This window comes from Crocodylus siamensis, chromosome 7, assembly GCF_052110815.1.
Source record: "Crocodylus siamensis isolate JL-2025a chromosome 7, ASM5211081v1, whole genome shotgun sequence".
Lineage (NCBI taxonomy): Eukaryota > Metazoa > Chordata > Crocodylia > Crocodylidae > Crocodylus > Crocodylus siamensis.
Genome location: NC_143401.1, coordinates 13362990 through 13381789, shown reverse-complemented (window position 1 = coordinate 13381789; position 18800 = coordinate 13362990). Strand labels below are relative to the sequence as shown.

Here is an 18800-nt window from a genome sequence, read left to right as displayed (position 1 = left end):
GGCCAGGCAATTATTTTGGCTGGAGGGCCACTTAACAAGTTTTGGTGAGCTGTCGAGGGCTGCAAGGGTAGCTCCACCCTTTGATGGGTGCCCTGCCCCCTGTTCACCACCTTGGGGCCAGAAGTCCCCCACTGCCCGGTAGAGTATAGGCTTGTCCACTGGGCTGTGGGAGTCAGGCACCTCTGGGAGTCAGCACTAACAGTGGTGGTTCTAGCTGTGATTCTGGCCTGTGTGTGATTTGTTGTGTAATAGCTGGGACAGATAGAGGTGAAGGGTGTTCATTAAAAAATCTGTGAAATGGACTGAAATAATCTTGGCACAAAAGGTACATTGCTAACAGCTAATGAATTATTTCCCACTTTCCATTCAGTGGGAAGTAAATGGAAAAAGCCACCATTTTGAAAATAGCCAGTAAAGCTGGCCCATTTGGTGCCTGCAGTTCAGAGTACTTAGGGGTATGTCTGTGGTCACATTTTGGCTCATGCAGAAGCCAAGACTTTTCCATGCAAACTGCATTTGGCTCCACACAATGGACCATTAAAATGCTCCCTTTACACAGACAAAAACCTACCTGCATGTAATGACTCTCTGCATGGGTAGTCAGTAGAATACGACTCCCAGACCTCCAGCAATGACTTGAGCTAGAAAAACATTAGATAACAGTGGTTATAAGCTGTCATACTCCAGCAGATCAGCCGCTCCAAGGGTGACAGCACACACACTCTAACACCCTGCGACCTCACACGTGAAACATTTGAAGTCATAGGCCCTGATCATACAAACACTTATTCACCCAAATAAGCAAACGTGGCTATTGTGCTTAGAAGTTCTCAAGAGCAGGAGCCTGGCCAGGACTGGGGCCTGGTTGATGCGTCTTGAAAATACAGGGAAAAGGCTTGTGAGCTGAAAAACCAGAATGCAAACCAGCATGAAGGCTTTCCATTGTAACATGCAGAAAAAGGAGCTTTTTAAAAGCACCGGAGGAATTGAAAGCACAGTCCCATGTGTTCCCCGGGAGACCTGTACTTCTAAATCCTTGGGGGGGTTGTAAATATCCCCCAAAGCTCTTCCTTTTAACCAGGACAGAGCATTGCAGAACTGGCTATCAAACCAATCGGCACCGTGCTTCTGTCTCCTGTTTGCATGAGACTTAGCACCCAGATCTGGCAATTCTGGTTTTTTCCCCCCCAAAATACCACTGCAGTTTGTAAGAAGAAAATAATAAAAATCAAGAACATTTTTACGAACAGTTGCTCCGTGACCTTTGTGAGTGCCCTCTCTCCTCAGCAGGAAATGTATACAAGCAGCACTGATGACTGGGGAAGGGAGGGAAGCTGCCAGGATGTTTCAAAGGGATTTCTTTACACGTCTTATAAAAGCCCTACCCAGGTTTCTCTTTGCTCCCAAGCCCATTGACAGCAATCGGGAGGCTTTGCTCCTGGTGCTCACAGTAGAAGTTGCACCTCCTTCTTCCAATTAATTGAGCCCCTGGAAATGCCCAGCCAGGCCGGCCACAGCTGCTCCCCGTTTGGGACCTGAATCCCACTGGATTCGCTTTTAGGTACTGTTCCGTTTCTGTGCATTGAAGTGGGGGGGTTTAAATCTCCCGGCCACAAAGGAGGGGTCTCCTGCTTTACATCCGCAAAACACAGATCCAACCCAGGCCGCCCCCAGCAAGGAAGCATCCTCCTGCCTTTTGTCTCACTGAAACAGCTGCATTTGAAAGTGGTCGCGGATGGGAGACAGCCAGAAGCTGCTGCTCCCACAAGCGTTTCCGGGGAAAATCTCCTCCTGCCCCAGGACTTGCCCCGTGTGGGGGAGGAGTTGCCATGCAATGCACGGCGAGTGGACGTTTCTCTTGCTGGGATCCTGTGACCCCAGCTGCCTGCCTGCCCCCGGGGTGGGGCCCGATGATCAGTGGAGGTGCCTTCCAGCCCTGATGTCTATGAAATCGATGGCAGTGAAAGCAGCAGGGGGACGAGATCTGCCCCCCCGCCCCCAGGGCTGAAGTTCAAGGCCATCAGGGCTTTTGTTGCAAGGAAGGGGGGGGGGGGGGCGAGGAGCCATTCAGGTGCAGAGTGCCCAACTCCGCGCTCGTCTCTCCACACCCCGCGAGGAGCCGGAGCCACGTGGCCCGACAGGGAAAACTGCTTGAATGCATGATTTCCCCAGCGCTGATGGTTCATCCAGCTCCGAGCTCGGCTCCTTCTCGGAGACCTCTTCATCTTTCCCTCCAGCCCCACCCCCGCCCCCTCCCCCCCCGGGCCCGGAGCGCGGCGGCGTGCGGGGGGAACAATAGCGGGGGCTGCGAGCCAGTCGCCCATGCAAACCCGTGCGAGGGGCGCCCCGCCGGCCGGCCCCCGCCCCGCCCCGCCCCCCCCCCCCCCCCGGCAGCCGGCGCCGCGCGGCTCGGCGCGATGGATGGCAGCGCGCGCGCGGGGCCGGGCCGGGCCGCGCCGTGAGACGATGCCCCGGGCTGAGGCGGCGGCGGCGAGGGGCTGAGGCTCCGCGGGCAGCGCTGACGCCGGCGGGGACGAGGCTCGGGCCGGGAAACCATGGGGAGATGCAACGGGCGATGCACGCTGGTCGGGTTCTGCTGCCTGCAGCTGGTAAGCGGGGGCTGCGCGCCCTTTCCTTCGCCGCCGCGGCTGCCTCACCCGCCCGGGCCCGGCCTGGGACCTCGGCCCCGCGGAGCTCGGTGCCCCCCGCGCCCGGCTCCGGCTCCGGCTCCCCGGGGCGCGTCGCGGACAGCCAAACTTAACGCCCCGCCGGCACTTTGCAAACTCTCCCGGCCGGGGCCGCGGGGACCTGTCGCGGTGGCACACCCGTCTTGAGGGGGCAGTGGCGGAGGCCGGAGGAAGCGGGCGCCCGGGACATGAGGAGACTCGGGAAGGTAGCAGAGAATTAGCGAGGCACTTTTCCTGGGCAGCTCCTACCGCGGAAAGTGCAATGGAGGGGCAAGCCCCGTCCAGCTGAAACGACCTCTGCTGAGGCGACTGGCCCGGGGCGAGGGCAGAGATTTGGCCCCGTCTGCCTGCCTGCCTTATTCCTGGGGTTTGCCCCGCCTGCGGAGCATCGTTTGCGAGAGTGGTGGAGCAAATCTCTCTCCTGTGGCTTTTCAGGCGAGAGCGGCTTTCTCCTGCTCGTCTGCCTCTTTCTAGCGTTATTATTTTTTCGTTGGGGAGCGCAGTGCCATGGACGCTCGCGTAGTGAATGCTTTCTAAAATGTAAGGGGAAGCCAGGATGTTTGTTGCGGGTTCTGGGAAACCTGAAGACAAATCGGGTAGGTAGCAGGGCTGTCTAATAGCTGGCAACTTGTCTGAGAAGCTGACCTGGGTATTGTGTATAGTGCTCCGGGATATAGTATAAGCTAAAAAAAAGAAAGAGTTGTTATTCGAGTGCAACTTACTGCTGATGCTTTGGCTAAAGCTCTCTCCTTCCTATTAGAAACCGCCTTTTCGTTCCCATGCGGCAGGACTTGTTTCTCTAGCTGCAAAGCCATCATCTAAGATTTGCCTAAAATTGTGAAAATTCATTCCAAAAAGTGTGTGTGTTTCCTTAACATGACAAAGGTACAACAAACTGTATTCCCCTCTCCCCCACCCCAACTTTTGCTGGTGTCAGTCACATTTTCACCCATCCGTAACTCAAAAAAGCTTGGTTGGCATTTGCTTTAGAGCAACATTTTACAGGTCTGTAAATGGAGAAAATGTTAAGGTTATTTGTCTTGGAGAGAGAGAAATGAATCTGTCTGAGCCCCTGAGGTCGGAGAAGAAGCTATGTGTGCACAGTAAAACTTTATGATGGCCAAGCTCAGGTCAAGTTTTCTGATGGGTGGACTGAACATGTGTCCCACTTCTGTTGCAGTGAGATCAAATATCTCTAAAACAGCCTGGGTTGAAAATCTATGCCTTAGCCATTGCTCTTCAATAGAGATTTAGCCAGCAGACCGTATAGGCTCTCAAACAGCCTCTGTAGCTTATTGAGCAATAGAAGAGACCTGAGCGTATTTCTTAACAAGGAGAAGAATGGATTGACAAGGCATTTTTAGATGCCTCGATTTTAAGACCTGATCACAGGAAAAGGTTCAGATGGAATGACTTTTGAGAGGCAATGTTCAAGGACAATGGTGAACGTTAAGGGCAGTGGAGGCCATTTCTTACCCGGGTGGGTACTACTGACATCTTAATGAGAGTGACCTCAAAACCCCATGGAAGATGTTGAAAAGGGCTGTACTCCACTAGTGTCTATCACTTCAAGATCTGCTGCTGGAGGCCTCTTGCCTGTAGAGAAATCCTCTGCCCTGTGTCCTATTCTGAGCTCAGCTACCACAAGTCCACCCCTGTCTGGGGTACACTTACCTGGTCTGTACTCAATGCCCTAGAGGAGAGCAAAGTATACTATGGACGGTCAAAAAACGTTTTCCCACAAGTGGACCACTGTCTTCAGTTCTCTGTCCGTGATATAACCCCGAGACTCCAACACACAGATACAAGTGGTCTAAATAGTGGGCTTCTGGCCATGTGAATGCCACCTGTGCTTTCTGTAGGAAATACTGGCTGGCAGCCTACATCGCACCGGGGAGACTTGTTAATGGCACTCTTACCAAAAGCTAATGTTCTCCATTGCTAATGAGTGCTAAGGAGCACGGGGAACTCTGAATCTCTTGGGTGGAGTGGTAAAATATGAATGGATCCTATTCCACCTGTTACACACACTAATGTCTTTCTGTTCCACCTTGCTCGGGTCCCTGAAAATCTGGATTTTTGCAGGGGATTAAAAGGTATTGTTACATTAGGATTAAATTTGTGTTCTCATTGGTTTAGAGAAGAAGATGAAATGTTTGTTCAGCACCTAGCACAATAGAGCCCTAGTTCATGACCAGGACTCCCAGGGACTAAGTAATGCACCCATCTCTAACACACCATCAGCTGATGCTTAACAATGCATTAATAGAAGCAAGGAGTAGGACCAGCCCAACTTTGCAGTAGCTGTTTTTCAGGGAATCAAACTGGGTGGAATGGAATTGCATTTGGGTGCCTAGTAGGTGGAATTGGGTCTGGCTGATAGCTTGCAAAGATGTGCAAAAACAGACCTGGTTTTGTTTTTGGAAACCGTCCTCTGCTGGATTTGGTTCAGACAGATCCCTTGCTTAATCCTAGCTCAGAACCTGAGGCAAGGGGCTGGCACTCCCCTGATGCTGGGAGACATTTACTTCTACTTATACAAACACCTTCGTTTTTTAGGAAAGGTGTTGAGAGAAGGGAGGATTAGAGACAGGATTCACAAATGAGACACGGAGGTCCAAGGGCATATGCAAACACCAGAGAGCTGGAGAGGCTGATGGAGTGAGCTACATGGGGCTGGTGCGATAGGTGGGGAATGGATAAGCAGGTCCACTCCTTACCCACCTCATTGTCCAGCTGCTCTTCACCACACTGAGGATTTTGTTAGCTCAGGTCATGTATATAGGAGGGGGATTAAAGAGCATCACCGTGTTAGGGTTAAGCCTGTGTTCTGACTGGCATGGAGAAGAAGATGGTGCATTGGTACAGCACCTGCTACAGTAGGGACCTGCATGACTTTAAAGTGCTGAGTAAAGCATGAACTTAAAAAACAACATGGATGGCAATGGTAAAGGATTGACCCGGCTTCCTGCTTCATGGTAGAAGGGAGTGGAGCAAAACCAAGGGCAAGTACTACATGCAGGGGGTGACAAATGATGCAGGTACTGAGGATTCAGGGTACAAGCACAGGAGGAAGGGGGTCTTTGATAACGAGCCCCTAAGTGACCTGGTGTCAGATATGAATGATCAAAGTCAGAGCCATCTGGGGGAGTGGCAGAGACCTCAGCCAGAGATGGGCAGGGGAAGGGGGGCTTGTGGGGAGGGCCCTGAACAAAGAGTTGGGTTCATTTCCCAGTCTTGCCACAGCCTGGGTCACTTAGTCTGAATCTCCCAGCAACAGCATCCTTGATCAGATGAGGTAAAGGTGTGGCTGCTTCCTAGGCTTTTCCTTGACTTGTTTATCATGTGGCAAAGGCAGTGCCCTTTCTCCATTTACCTCAGCAATGTAGGTCTCTAGAGCATGTGTTCATTGGTACCTGCTGACACCACACTGTAAATCCTACTTCAGAAGAGGTCTCAGTTTTCCACGTAGGCAATGGGACCATCAGCATACTACCCTGTTGCTCCACCGTGGAGCCAAAGGCATCTAAAGCATGCAGGAAGCTTTCCATGTTGTGGGGTTCCTGCTGTAAATAATCCTCTGCCTCAGTGTAGGCCCTTGATTATTTCTGATCATTTTCAGTAAGACAATGGAGGGGATGCAAGAAGGCGGTGGAGCCTTGGTACCCACAGGACAGTGTCTTTGCTTGAATGAAAGTTGTTTCAGAAATCTGATCCCAGGGGCTGCAGGCTGCTAGGGGACCTGGGCTCAATCAAGCACCTGGAGAGACGTGATCTGGATTGGGGCTTGTCCCAGGCAGGTGAGGGGTGCGGGTTAGATACATAGCAGGGTTAGGTCAGGGGGCTTAGCTCCTGGTTTTAAATCATGAAATATATGGGCAGTGAAATCCCCTCTAAGCTGTCCCAGCCTGGATTGCTGTTTGTGCATGAGGGTAATCCTTTTCTGATGTTCCCTGTTTGGTGCAGTAACCTGTGCTTTGTTTCATTGCCTTAAACTTTAAATCTTTCCTTGTAATTGATTGTGTTATTGATATGGTGACCTATATGCTTTTGTTACTGTAACTAGGTAGGAACAGTTCCCAGACAGTGTTTTGCTCACCTTCCAAATGACATGTTGCCTCAAGGAATTTGGGGGTTGATTAAACCCTGTAACTAATTTCCTGGAGCACAGTAAAAGGCCTGGGGGATGGGAGGTGAGAGAGGTCCTGCTGGGCCTGCCTGGGGGATGCATTTGGGGCAAGTGATCCTCCCACTGTGTCCCCAGGTGACCTTTGTTGCTGCTGTGATCACCAGGCTGAGCAGTCATACAGGTTGCTTTAGTTAGTGTGCAAAATGAACGCTGCCTTTGAAGACATGCTATACTGCTCCAAGCTTTGTGTTGCTGGGGGTTTAATTGGCAGCTGTTGTGAAAAGCGAGATCTTTCCTTAGTTTCTCCACCTAGAGTTAATTCTTGGTGGATGCTTGTTTCCTTGGAACTGGGCATTGACATTTGATTTGAGATATCTGAAATAAGGAATCACCAGTGTGCTGTTGGTACCCTCTCTGTTCAAGGCCTAATTGTATATAGCGTAAATAAACCATATCACACTAAGAAAACACCCAGATTTACAGCTGCTAATTCTCTTCTAGGAAGCTCAACATCTTTTACATAGTATTGTCCATTTAGGGCTCTTGCCAAGCTTTACACAAGCACCTAAAGACAATTGCATCTATTTTGTAGAAGGGGAAAGTGAGGCCCAGACAGATGCCGGTTCACTCCTGGTGACTTCAACTAAGCATCAAGTTCAGCTGCCAGAAAAAGGTGCCACGTTTAGCAAAACATTCCTCTGAGGCTAATTTGCTTCTCTGAGACGCAGTATCTAGTTGCCTGGGTGAAGTGCCATGTTAAGTGGCTATCCTGAGCAAGCTAGCCTGGGTATTGAGCACAAGAGCTAGGTGGGGTATCTCTGAATGGTGCTGCATTTTGCTGCGTAGGTATGTGCAGGGAGCCATGGATGCTTAGTCTCTCTGAGCATTAGGCTAAATCCCCAGCTTGGAAAACAGAGACACCCAAACTCTGTGGTCTCCTCTGAAAATTGTTCTGAAGCTATTGCTCAATGTGAACCATTGCTCTGTGCAGGGAGGCAGTAGGAGTCGGTGGATAGGGGATAACTGGGGCTCAGAACACCTGGGTTCTATTTTCAGCGCTGCCTCTCACTTGCTTTGTAACTTTGGACTAGGTCCTCCTCCTTTCCCTGTCATTAACATGTTATTAATATGACTTTGCTGCCTTTGGGAATAATTATGAAGCTTGGAGGCAAAGAATACTAGGGCAGAAATCGACAAAGTGAAACAGAAGACCTGAGTGCAGCCTGTGACTAGTCTGAGTTCCCAGACTAACACGTAGGAGTGATCCTATCACCCACCTTGGGTGTATAAGTGCCCCCATCATGGGGATAGGGAGATGCCTATCCATCTCCAGAGGGAAACCCTATCCCAATAGAGGGAGCACTTGCATGCCTAGATGAGGTAATAGAAATGTATGATTTAGTCAAGTAACTTAGAGCTGGTCACAAGCTGCAGTTTGTTCATCCACTTGGTGAAACAGAATCCTGTCCCTAGACTTAATCATTCAGTGGGTAAAGCAGTGCAAGCCAGAATTTGCTCCTCTCTGCACCTTCAAAAGGGAGAAGGATAAGAAACCAGCCAGTCAATGGCAAACTGCATAATAGGTCTGTGGTCTGGAGAGGGGATGTGATAGAAAGGGCTGGCTTGTGATACTTAAGATAGTGAAGATAAAATGAAATCCAAACTTGATTCTTCTGCTGTCCCAAAATAATACAAGAGCAAGGGTCATTCAGTGAAATTAGTGGCAGGTGAAGATAGACCAAATAAAAGGAGTTACTTCTTGATGTAGCTGGAGTACAGAATTTTCTCAGGGGTCAGGTTTCTGGTTCATGTGTACTTATCAGATGAAAGAGTCTCTGGGAAACCCAGTGGTGTTTGCAGAATTTCAGCTGTCCTTAAATAATAGTGAACTTTCTCACCCTTTTGAATGGGTGAGGCGGGGTTGGGGGTGGTGGTGCTACAACCCCATGCCTTTCCTAAACTATCCCAGGCTGTGTACTTGTTACCAACCTCTGCTCATAACCCAAGAGAGGGGCTTTAAGAAAGGTTTAGGCTCCCCCATAGCCATCCTTACAGCATATTGACCCTGAAGCCTAGTGGTAAGTGTTAGGCATTAGCAGTGTTGATTTTTTTTTTTTTCTTCCCTGCTGATCAGCATCTGGATATCTTGGGATTGTGGAGGAGCTTGAAAAGGGCCCAGTCACAGTTTTCTCCAGTTTGAACTGAACTGGCTTAATCCACTACAGTGACAGGGTTTTAGGAGGGTCTGGAAAACATTATGCTTGTGCAGAATATTTAGGAATGTTTTTCAGGTTTACCAGCTAAGCTGAAGGTAGCTGAAAATCCCATGCTTCCTGGTGTGTCCTGCTAATCAAAGGGGTCAGAAATTAACCCCTGACCCCAGCATGCGCTATGGTGTGTGCTTGGCCAGGTATATGAGGTGCAGGTTAGCACCTTGCCCTGGAACATCATCATCTTGGGAAGAAGGGTACGCTCCTGGTACAGGCCAAACTCCCTGGGAAACCAGGCAGAGCTCCAAGGAGCTCAGGATGAGGTCTGGTGTCTTTGACTTGTAGGGGCAGGGCTTTTGCATGGATTGACACTCTGGCCTGTTCTTTTAAACAAAGACATTGTATCAGCCATTCCTAGAAAGAGCCTAACATAGGCAGTATTTAGAAAGCTATTGCCATATTTTGGCAGGGTCACTCATGCCTGTCCCTGCAAATTTATCAAGAGCACATTTTAGTATGTGGTATCAAGAAGAGTCAGCCAGAACTGTGACGTACTAGGGTGAGGAATGCAACGGACCCATGCAGCTGTGATCACGAGCATGGACTAGCTCCTTCTGTTTTACCACAGACTGTGTCCAAAGCAGCCTTTCTCTTTCCTGTAGAAGTTTCCCATATCATTCCCAGGATGGTGCCTGGAGTCAGTGCCAAAGCCAACGCATGTTGGCATCAGCAAGGCCCCCAGATTACTAGCAGCTAGTAATTTTAATAACACACATTGTAAGCCTGAATCTGAGGCCCCCAAAATGTTGCCCAGCTGAGGCCATGTTGGCAGGCAGGCAGAAGCTCTGTGGTTTTGCCTTTACAGCCTGATCCTGACATAAATCATTAATAGTTCTATTGAAATCAGTGGAGATCCAGAGCTGTAAAACTGACTTGAGAGCAAAATCAGTCCCATTATTTTCACCAGATGGTCACTGCTAATACGGAAGAAGGAGCAATGGGAGCCTGTGCTCCCAACCTGTAATTCTCTGTCCTGAGCCAGAGTGTGAGAGCCCAGTGTCAGATCCCATCCCAGAGCCCACCCTGTTTCTTTTTAGTCTGAGCAGCCCCTTCCCTTGCGCCTGTGATCTTTATCGTAACAGCATTCCCATCAAATGAGGAGAAGAATCCTTAGGCAGTACTACCAATAGCACGGAAAAGACAAGAAGATCCATTGAAGTTCCTTAAGACTTCCCTGTACTAGTGTCTTGGCCTAGTGAGGCCAACCTTTTTGGCAGGCATGCCATAAATTAGCCCTGCATTCTCCCAGTGCCAGTTGTCTCTCCTTCCCTTGCCTAAGCTGCTGCTCTGCGTTCTGCTTCCTGCCCTGTCTGGAGCTGGGCAGCCTGTTGCCTCCCTGCCCTGCTACTCACTATGCACAGAAGCTGCCTGTACCAGTTGTGGCCCTCGTGCTGCAGACTGGCCATCCCTGGCCTCGCAGATACTCAGCTCTAATTATGATGGGCATCAGTACCATCTCTAAAATAAGTCCAAAAAAGACCAACACCTCTTTGTGCTCAGTGCTATACAGCATATACCAAGGGACAAGCCCTGCTTCAAAGAGTTTATACTCTGAATAGACCATTCACACAATGGGGAGTAGGTTGGGGGAGGGGGAAAGAGGAAAAGGGAAACTGAGGCCCAGAGGTGAAATAACTCACCCATGGTCAGACACTGGGAGCTGGCTAGACAGACATGTTATGGCTTAGAATGAGCTTAGTACTGAACTGTGCTGCCCAAAGCGAGTGCTTTAGTCTTTCTGTTGGGATGCAGGGCTCCAAGTGAGGGGGTTGCAGGTGAAGCTCAGTGTTGCCAGTGCTTCCTAAGCTTGTCCACGTCTCTCTCAGCTGTGCAGCTGGTCTAATAAAAGGTATCGCCACAGCAATCCTTGCCTTCTGATGTCATGCCAGGCTTTGCAATAGTCGGTGCTCTTCCCAAAGCTCCAGCCCGGGGGTAGGCAACCCCCAGCACGCATGGCACATGAAGGCATGTTGCTTGACACTCATGCCTTGGGGAAGGGCTGGGGTTGCACTGCCCCAACAAGGATCAGGCCTCTTGAGACTCCTCCACCATCCAACCCTGGCACACCGACATCTTACGAGTTGAGGCTGCAGGTGTATGTTGCTGACCCCTGCTCCAGCTCAAGGAGTTAGGTGACAACAGAAGAGTCACAGCTTTTACCATTTCTATCCCTTGCATCTAAGAAAGGCTTGACATTGTGAAGTAATGTGCCTTAAAAGCTCCAAAGCCAGAAGGCCAAAAGGAGTGACACACATGTTGCTAGTACAGTAAAACCCTGAATTTTAAGCAGATCTGGGGAGATCTGGTCTCTGATGCTCGACTCATTGGGATTGGTGCTGAGGGTCTGTATTTCCCTGGCCAGATCAGCAGGCTTTGAGCCCCTACCTGGTAGAGGTATGAATGGCCCTGTGGGGCACCTGAGTGGAATACCTGGTGGGGTGGCACGTGGCTGTGCAATGCTCAGCATTGTGTGGGTCTGGAGTTACATTTATCTAATACTTTTAATTAGGCAGAAAGTAACCTCCACACGGCTCTGCCCTGCTGGGTTGGCCACAGTTCTCAGGACTCTTGTTTCACATGTCAGTCACTGGCTAGGACAGGACCAGGCTTGAGATTCATTGACGTGGGATCCCTTGGATCCACTCCAGCAGGAGATCTGCATAGCGTGAAGGGCCGGCCTTCTCTCCTCCTAGGGCCTTGATTGTGTGTCTCCCTGCCCTTGTGACTGGGGGGCTTGGAAAGGGGATTAGCTGTGCTGCACCTCTTGACTGCTAAGAGAGATGCTGGCAAAGGGAGGGCTGCTGCTTTTTTGTTCTCAGTTTTCATTCAGGTTTTCATTCAGCCGGCCACAGAAGCAGAGTCTCCAGCGTGTGATGTGCTGTAACCAAGCCTTGAGTGCTGTCACTGGGGCATTGGAAGAATAATGTAGTCCATTGAGAGCTGGGGGCCTGGGGGGGTGGGGCAGTGATGATCATAAGACAGCTTGCTCTATGCCACTGCATGGGAAAAGTCTCTCTACTTCTTCCCCCCTTATCCCCTCCACACATGTACCCCCACCCCATCCCCTCTGTCCTGACGACTAAATCAATAGAGTCTGATCAGATCATAGATGCCTCCTGCTTCCATTACTGCCATCTCCTCCTAAGGGGTCAATACAGTTCCTGGATATATAAGCAGGGGGATATCAAGTGGGAGTGGGGAGGTTATCTTCCTGCTCTTGGCACTGGTGCAGCTACTGTTAAAAAAGTATGTCCATTTCTGATGTGCAGTATTTGTAGATGTTGAGAAACTGGTAAGGGTGCAGAGAAGAGGCCTGACAGTGAGAGTTGTGGAGCCCAGGGTATTCAGTTTATCAGAGGTTATCAGGTTAAAGCATGATTAGACTGCAATCTTCAGGAAACTCTATGGGGAGCAGAAATGGGATGATGGGTTTTTCAGTCCAACACAGAAAAAAATAGTGAGACCCAGGGGCTGCAAGCTGGACAGATTTAGAGGAGAAATAAGAGCCATGCTTCTAATACTGTTCTTCATTGACCATTGGAAAAACTGAACAATGGCTGTGGTGGATTCTCCATCACTGGCAATGCATAATCCAGACAGGATGTTTTGCTGAAGACCTGCTCTAGTTTTGAGTGGGTTCAATTAAGGGAGGTCCCATGGCCCATGTTGTACAGGGAGTCAAACTTTCAGGTTCCTCTGGTTCCTTCTGGCTTTGTAATGTATGAGTGCTCTCTGTTTCCCTGACCCCTGCACCATTCCCCCTCCAAAAAGCTGCCATCAAGCAGTCTCCATGGCCCAGGTACAGCCCCTGTCTCTAGTCCAGCTCTGCCCAGGTCAGTAGGTAAGGCTCAGTCTCCTACATGTTTCATGCCAAGCCGTCTTGCCCTTGTGCATCGTCCTTCCATCTCCCGTGCCCTTTCCTGTGCTGATCGCTCTCATTTCATTGCTGCCAAGTCGCCGATCTCTCCTTATTGAGCTTCCTCCTAACTCTAACTGCATGGTCCGTGTTGGCTAATAGCAACGAATTGCCCAACCCTAGGCCATCCAGACCTGTCCACTCTGCTATCACATTTTTTTCCTCCCTGTCCTCCCCTCCCAAGCCAGTCTCACTCGCTGGGCTAGCTCTGGCTGTGCTTTGCTATCTCATTTCTACTTTACCATAGTCCCAGAAACCATCCCTGCAGCTGGCACTTAATTGTGTCCCTATTAGCAAAGTGGTAAAGGACTGAGTGGCCTGAATCCCTTCTCTGGAGGGGATTTTAGGAGCTTAGTGAGAGACCAGCTGGGAGTGATCATAGGAGCTGACATGGCCACCTGGGTCAGACAGGCTCATTCCTCATCCAGGTATTGTATATATCCTAAGCCTGCCCTCCATCTGCCCCAGATCCCCAGGCCTTCTCTCCCCACATATTACCAGGGTCTAAAGGGGAGGGATTTTTTGTTGTGGGAAGGATCTTCCTTTGCTTTGCCCCCAACCCCATGGTTTGAGTTCATGGCAGAGTGTCCATGCTGCTAGATGTGCCACCCCTCCCTGCCCCTCACCCACCGCATTTTTCTCTCTCCCTGCTCCACCTCCATGAGGCCAGACTGAAATTTCTCCATTCTTCCAAACCTGCTGCACTGCAGTGTAACGTGTATGCCCCTACCCTGAGCATGCATGCATACCCCTACGCTATCATGAGCCTTTTGGCTTTGAACTAATATCATGCATAATTTGTACTGTATGGTTTCTTGGCCTCATGTGGGCTAAGATCAAGTGTGGACATCCGAATCCCAAGACCTCTGGGCTTGGGCCTGCACATAGGATGCCTGCCCATGGATTTGGGAGCATCTGAAGTCCCAGAGCGAGAGCCTGGGATGGAGGATATTCCAGTTGTAGTACCGTACACGGTGTTTAGAACGATTGTGTTCTCCCTGCTCAGTTGATGTGGTTTTTGGAACAACTGAGTTCTGCTCAGTCAATCTGATTTGGCTGGTTTGACCTGGAACACAAAATACATTAAGAAAAAAAGAGCATGGCCCATATGGAGACCCCAAGTTCAGTAAAACCTATGGAACAGCTTGGAGGCAAGTGCAGGTGACCCCTCTACTCCTGTGTACCCCAGTAGGCACCAGGCCAGCAGGTGAGGGACAAGGAAGCTGGCAACCCCTGGATCCAATGGTTTAACCAGTTACATTTAACATGTGTGGAGCAGCTCCCACTTACTGCCCACAGGGCACGCACAACCCTGTAACTCAAAAAGGTCAAAGAACTGCTTGAGCCACGTGGCTGACTGGAGCCAAGTCATACCAGTTTCTATAGCCAACAACACTCAGGAATGGTGTGGGTAGCATCACATCTGGCAATGTGGACTCCCCAGGTACTTGTTTCAGCTGGGATGGCTAAGGGTAGCTTTCTGCTCAGTGAGGTTTCAAATTCATGTCTCCTGAAGCCATGGCAGGACACCTTTACCATTGTGCCACAAGACCATAGACCTCTGCACCTCAGACCAGTTCGATGGTATCTTTGGGGCATTTGTCCCAGCACTTCTCACTCCAGCAAATTGCAAGCACCCACCTGTCTCTTCCCAGCCCTGCCACAGTCAGGTCAGCCCCCTCCTCCCGCCCCTTCCCTTGAACCTAGCTTTCATATTGCCCCTGCCAATGTGGGGAGGAAAGCAGTAAATTCAGTCTCCACATCCATGTTCCCTGTCTCTCTGTATGTCCGCTCTTACACGGCTTATTTCTTCAGGGGCCTGATCTTTCCCTCAATAGCCCTTTGTTTGCTATTGCAGTGTTTCTCAATCTTTTAAGTAGCAAGTACCCCCTAACTTCTGAAAATTTTCAAAAGTACCCCAAAACTCAATTTTCCAGGGGATTTTATATTTACAGACTAATGTGTGCCATATGTTAGAAGAAGGGTTGTGTATATAAGGCTGTGATATGACAGATATCTGACCTGGTGTGGATAGAGTTGCCACCTTTTACACCAAGGGTACACAACTCAAGTATGTACCTGGGATAGAGCTGAAGTTGGCCAAAGCTAGGGGGGCTGAACCCAGTGCTGCGCGAAGTGTGGCATGCCAAATTATTACTGGGGAATTTAAAGCACTGTGCAATGTGCGGTGCACCAATTTTTTTGCCATAGTTCGGAGAAGAAAAAAGGGCGAGGGAGAGAAAGTGTTGGGGTATCTGTATACCCCCTGCCTGTGTCTCACGTACCCCCAGGGGTACATGTACCACAGGTTGAGAAGTTATGTTTTATTGCTTTGGCATCCTCTGACTGCTCCGGATTCACTCCTGATTCATGCTGGTGTGAGACCAGAATTGGGCACTGCATCTCTTGCAGGCTAAGCCAAGCTGTTGCACCCAGAGTGACTCTTGTGGCACCACACCTAGCCATTTGCAGGAATGTCAGATGCTTCCTGTCCTTGGTGGCAGAGCAAGCAGGCAGCACCCTCCACACACTAACGGCTGAAGCAGTGGGAGGGACGGGACCACCTGCTAGTATCCTTTCCAGGAATCTTTTGTCCTTGCGCAGTTTCTGTAGCAGCCAGTGAGTGAATGTGGGGTGTGAATGGTTAGAGGCCCAGGCGTAGAACTGCCCCTCGGGCATGGGCACTGCCCCGCTTGTCCTTCCACCTGCACTGGAGGGGGAAAGAAGCCCAGGCTGAACTCTGTATGTGGGTTTTCAATTACACAATTAAATGCACAATTAGGTATAATTACCAGTGCTCAGAAGCCGCGACTGTTCATAATAGGCATGTAATCTACTGCAGTCACTGTTTATACTGCTCAGCTCCGCTCCCTAATGATTATGGAATGCTTTCACATTTGCATTGTTGCCATGGAAATTGTGTTCGGAGCTGACAAATGGCATTACGGATGGAGGGCCCCAAGATTTCTCCGCGCTACACTCTCAGCCTGGCTGAGGGATGCTGCAACTGCAGAGGTGACGGGGCAGGTCCACGGCTATTCAGGAACCATCTGGTGCAAAGGACAGAGAGGGCTGTGTGCCATGTTTGCTGGGGTGGCTGAGAGCAGAGCTTGCACACTTAAACTGAAGAGGCTGGTGGGGCAGTCAGCTCTGAAGCAGGAGGGCATGGACACGAGGAGCCAAGGGACAGTGGTGGGAGTCCCTTAACTCCAGCAGATGCTCCGAGTTTCACCAGCAATAATCAAAATAGGGGTTGTGGTGCCTAACAAGAACATTAGGTGTCTAAGAGGACATAGAAAAGCCAGGGAACATAAAGACAGCACATCAACTTCTCTGTGTCCACATGCCAGTATGTGTTGCACTTGGGGCCCTATCCTGAAACCCAAATGCACTGTGAATCATCCCACAGAAATGGCACAAAATACGATAGAGTTGTGCACTTGTGTGCATGTACGTATGGGCTGTGTGCACCTATGAATGTATGTAATGCATGCATATATGTGTTTGAATTATATAGTGACTGGCAACTTGTTTGACGGACACAGAGGTTGTATTGGTACATGCTCAGAAAGATCATGTTCTGCACACACGGCAAAGATATGATTGTGTCACAAGGTTAATAGGGTCTTGTCCTGCCCTCACATGAGTGCTGCATGTTATAGAAAAACTCTACTTAAGGTCATTTTCCTGACACTATTTTAGTCTCCTTCAGCTATGACTCCAGGTATTAATTATTATTTTTAAACCTCTCAGAAGGTCTAAGGAGAGTATTTGCATCCAAAATCCTCTCCAGGTTTCAGGGCTCTGGCTGCTGTGTGTGCACGGAGAAACTAAAACCAACCTGTTTCCTCAGTACTGGGGAACGCACCTGCATCAGCCTTGCAGGTTTGTGGAATATGTATGAAGGGATGTGCGGCTGTTCAGGATGGAGAAAGATTCCACGTTTTGAGAGAACAAGAAAACAGCATTAGTACTGCAGTAGCAACTAGTATCTTTCACCAAGACTAGGGCCCCATAGTGCTGGGTACTGTACACCCCTTTTCCCCCCTTCTGTCCCGTAAAAGGCAGTCTGCTAACCTCTGCACTTCACAGGTGATGGTAATGACCCTATTTAACCAGCTTTTGTTCTGCTATTTAGAGGAGAAGTACTGCGGTACTAGAAAGCTTGCTGATGTCTATACCAACGATTTTTATTAGTCCAATAAAAGATGAAAAAGATAACACCCACAAGAATTCTTGCAGTCCCTGACTCAGAGTTTTGAGCTAAATCCAGGTTTGTTTTTACATACCCAAATGGTGTGTGTATGGCTGTAGAAGTGCAATTTTTGGCACTTTTTTAGATTCTGTTTCCACTTCTGAAAATGGGGGACTCTGGATTCTGCCTCTGCTCCTGCCCCTATTGAGGAAGAAACTGTCCCACTACTGTTTATCTGTTTTACCCAGTGAATGTTAAAATCATAGTTATTTACATGGCCTTATAGAGATTTGAAGCAGATATAGGCCCTTGCATGGTAGCTACATGGAGCAGAGTTGGTATTTGTTGATGCAGTCTAGAACATGCAGTTAGCATGCAGCCTACATTAGCCCAGGATAAAGGGGATGAAAATATTTCAACACAATGCTAATGCAGAGAGGAGAGAACAAGATCCCATGCATGGTAACTGCATTTGTACAGAGTTACGAGGTGGCAAGATGTTCTTGGGCAATGGCTTGGTGCAGTGCTTCCCAAACTCTTTTTTTCAGCATGGCTCCTCATTCCTAACTCACAGCCCCTCACCCCTGTGACCCCAACCACTGATGTTGTGACCCCATTTGGGGTCGCGACCCACAGTTTGGGAACCGCTGGTTTAGTGGGCAGTGTACAATTGCTGGTGTAGGGAATAGTCCAAGGCATAAAATGTATTAGTTGCTTAATGATGTCTGTGGGAGCAGGTCAATCCATCCCCTCAGTCTGGCATTTGCCTGGTGATATCAGACAGCTCTCTTCACATTGGTGATGGCCAGTGATGTGCTCAATGCAGATGTCTCTCAACCACTGGGTGGTGTTGAATACCATGAGGTGCCTCATTGGTTTTGAGTAGCGGTGGGATACGCTGCAGGCTTGAGAGACATTCCTGATACTTGGGTCCCGTTCTCCTAGTGCTTCAATGATCAGTGGCTGCACTGTCACATCGTACCCTTTCTCTCTCCAAGTATTGGTTAATGGCATGTATTTGGACAGCTTTTGCTCTCAGGCTTTGGTGAAAGCCTGTCACTGGGTTTTAAATGGGATGGTTGTGTTGATCATCAAGTCCTTTTCGTTATTCTTATCTGTTACCACAGTGTCTAGATGGAACTGGCTTTCGCAACCTGGGACAGTGTTGTTCATGGCTACCATCCCAACTGTCACTGAGAGTCTTTCACAAGCTGGTCCTGGGCAGCATTGTGATGCAGTTTCCATGCTCTCGCATGGGCCTTGCAGCTACACAAGATGTGGGGCAGGGTCTCACTCTTGTATCTGCACCTCTGGCACTTCTTGACTTGGTTTCCATAGCTGATGAGCCGTTGAGATGGGCCTGGTAGATGAAGCGCACCAGTCTGCAAAGCATATGAAGTTCCCACAGGGCATGAAGCAATTGCTGGCAGCCTGCTTTGAGGTGACCTTGAAGATTTTGCCCTGGTCGGGTTTCACCTTCAGGTCTCCAATATACTTGGTTTGCATGGCATCCTTCAGGAGCTTCTCCAGGCAGGTCCTGACACGGACTAAAAGATGGGAATCGTAGAGAAGTAGGGCTGGAAGGGACCTTCAGAGGTGATCT

At 49.6% G+C, this 18800-nt stretch overlaps 1 protein-coding gene across 2 annotated transcripts in view; it reads left to right on the top strand.

Moving 5' to 3' along the window:
• Positions 1-2209: 2209 nt before the first annotated feature.
• Positions 2210-18800, top strand: part of NKAIN1 (sodium/potassium transporting ATPase interacting 1) — a 221563-nt gene continuing 204972 nt past the window's right edge. Inside the window, exon 1 of one of the 2 annotated variants that reach the window (XM_090057909.1) lies at positions 2210-2609. In XM_090057909.1, coding sequence (XP_089914035.1) covers positions 2556-2609 — 54 coding nt within the window. In that variant the 5' untranslated portion in view covers positions 2210-2555. The remainder of the gene's footprint in view (positions 2610-18800) is intronic. The other variant, XM_090057908.1, reaches the window with a different exon arrangement.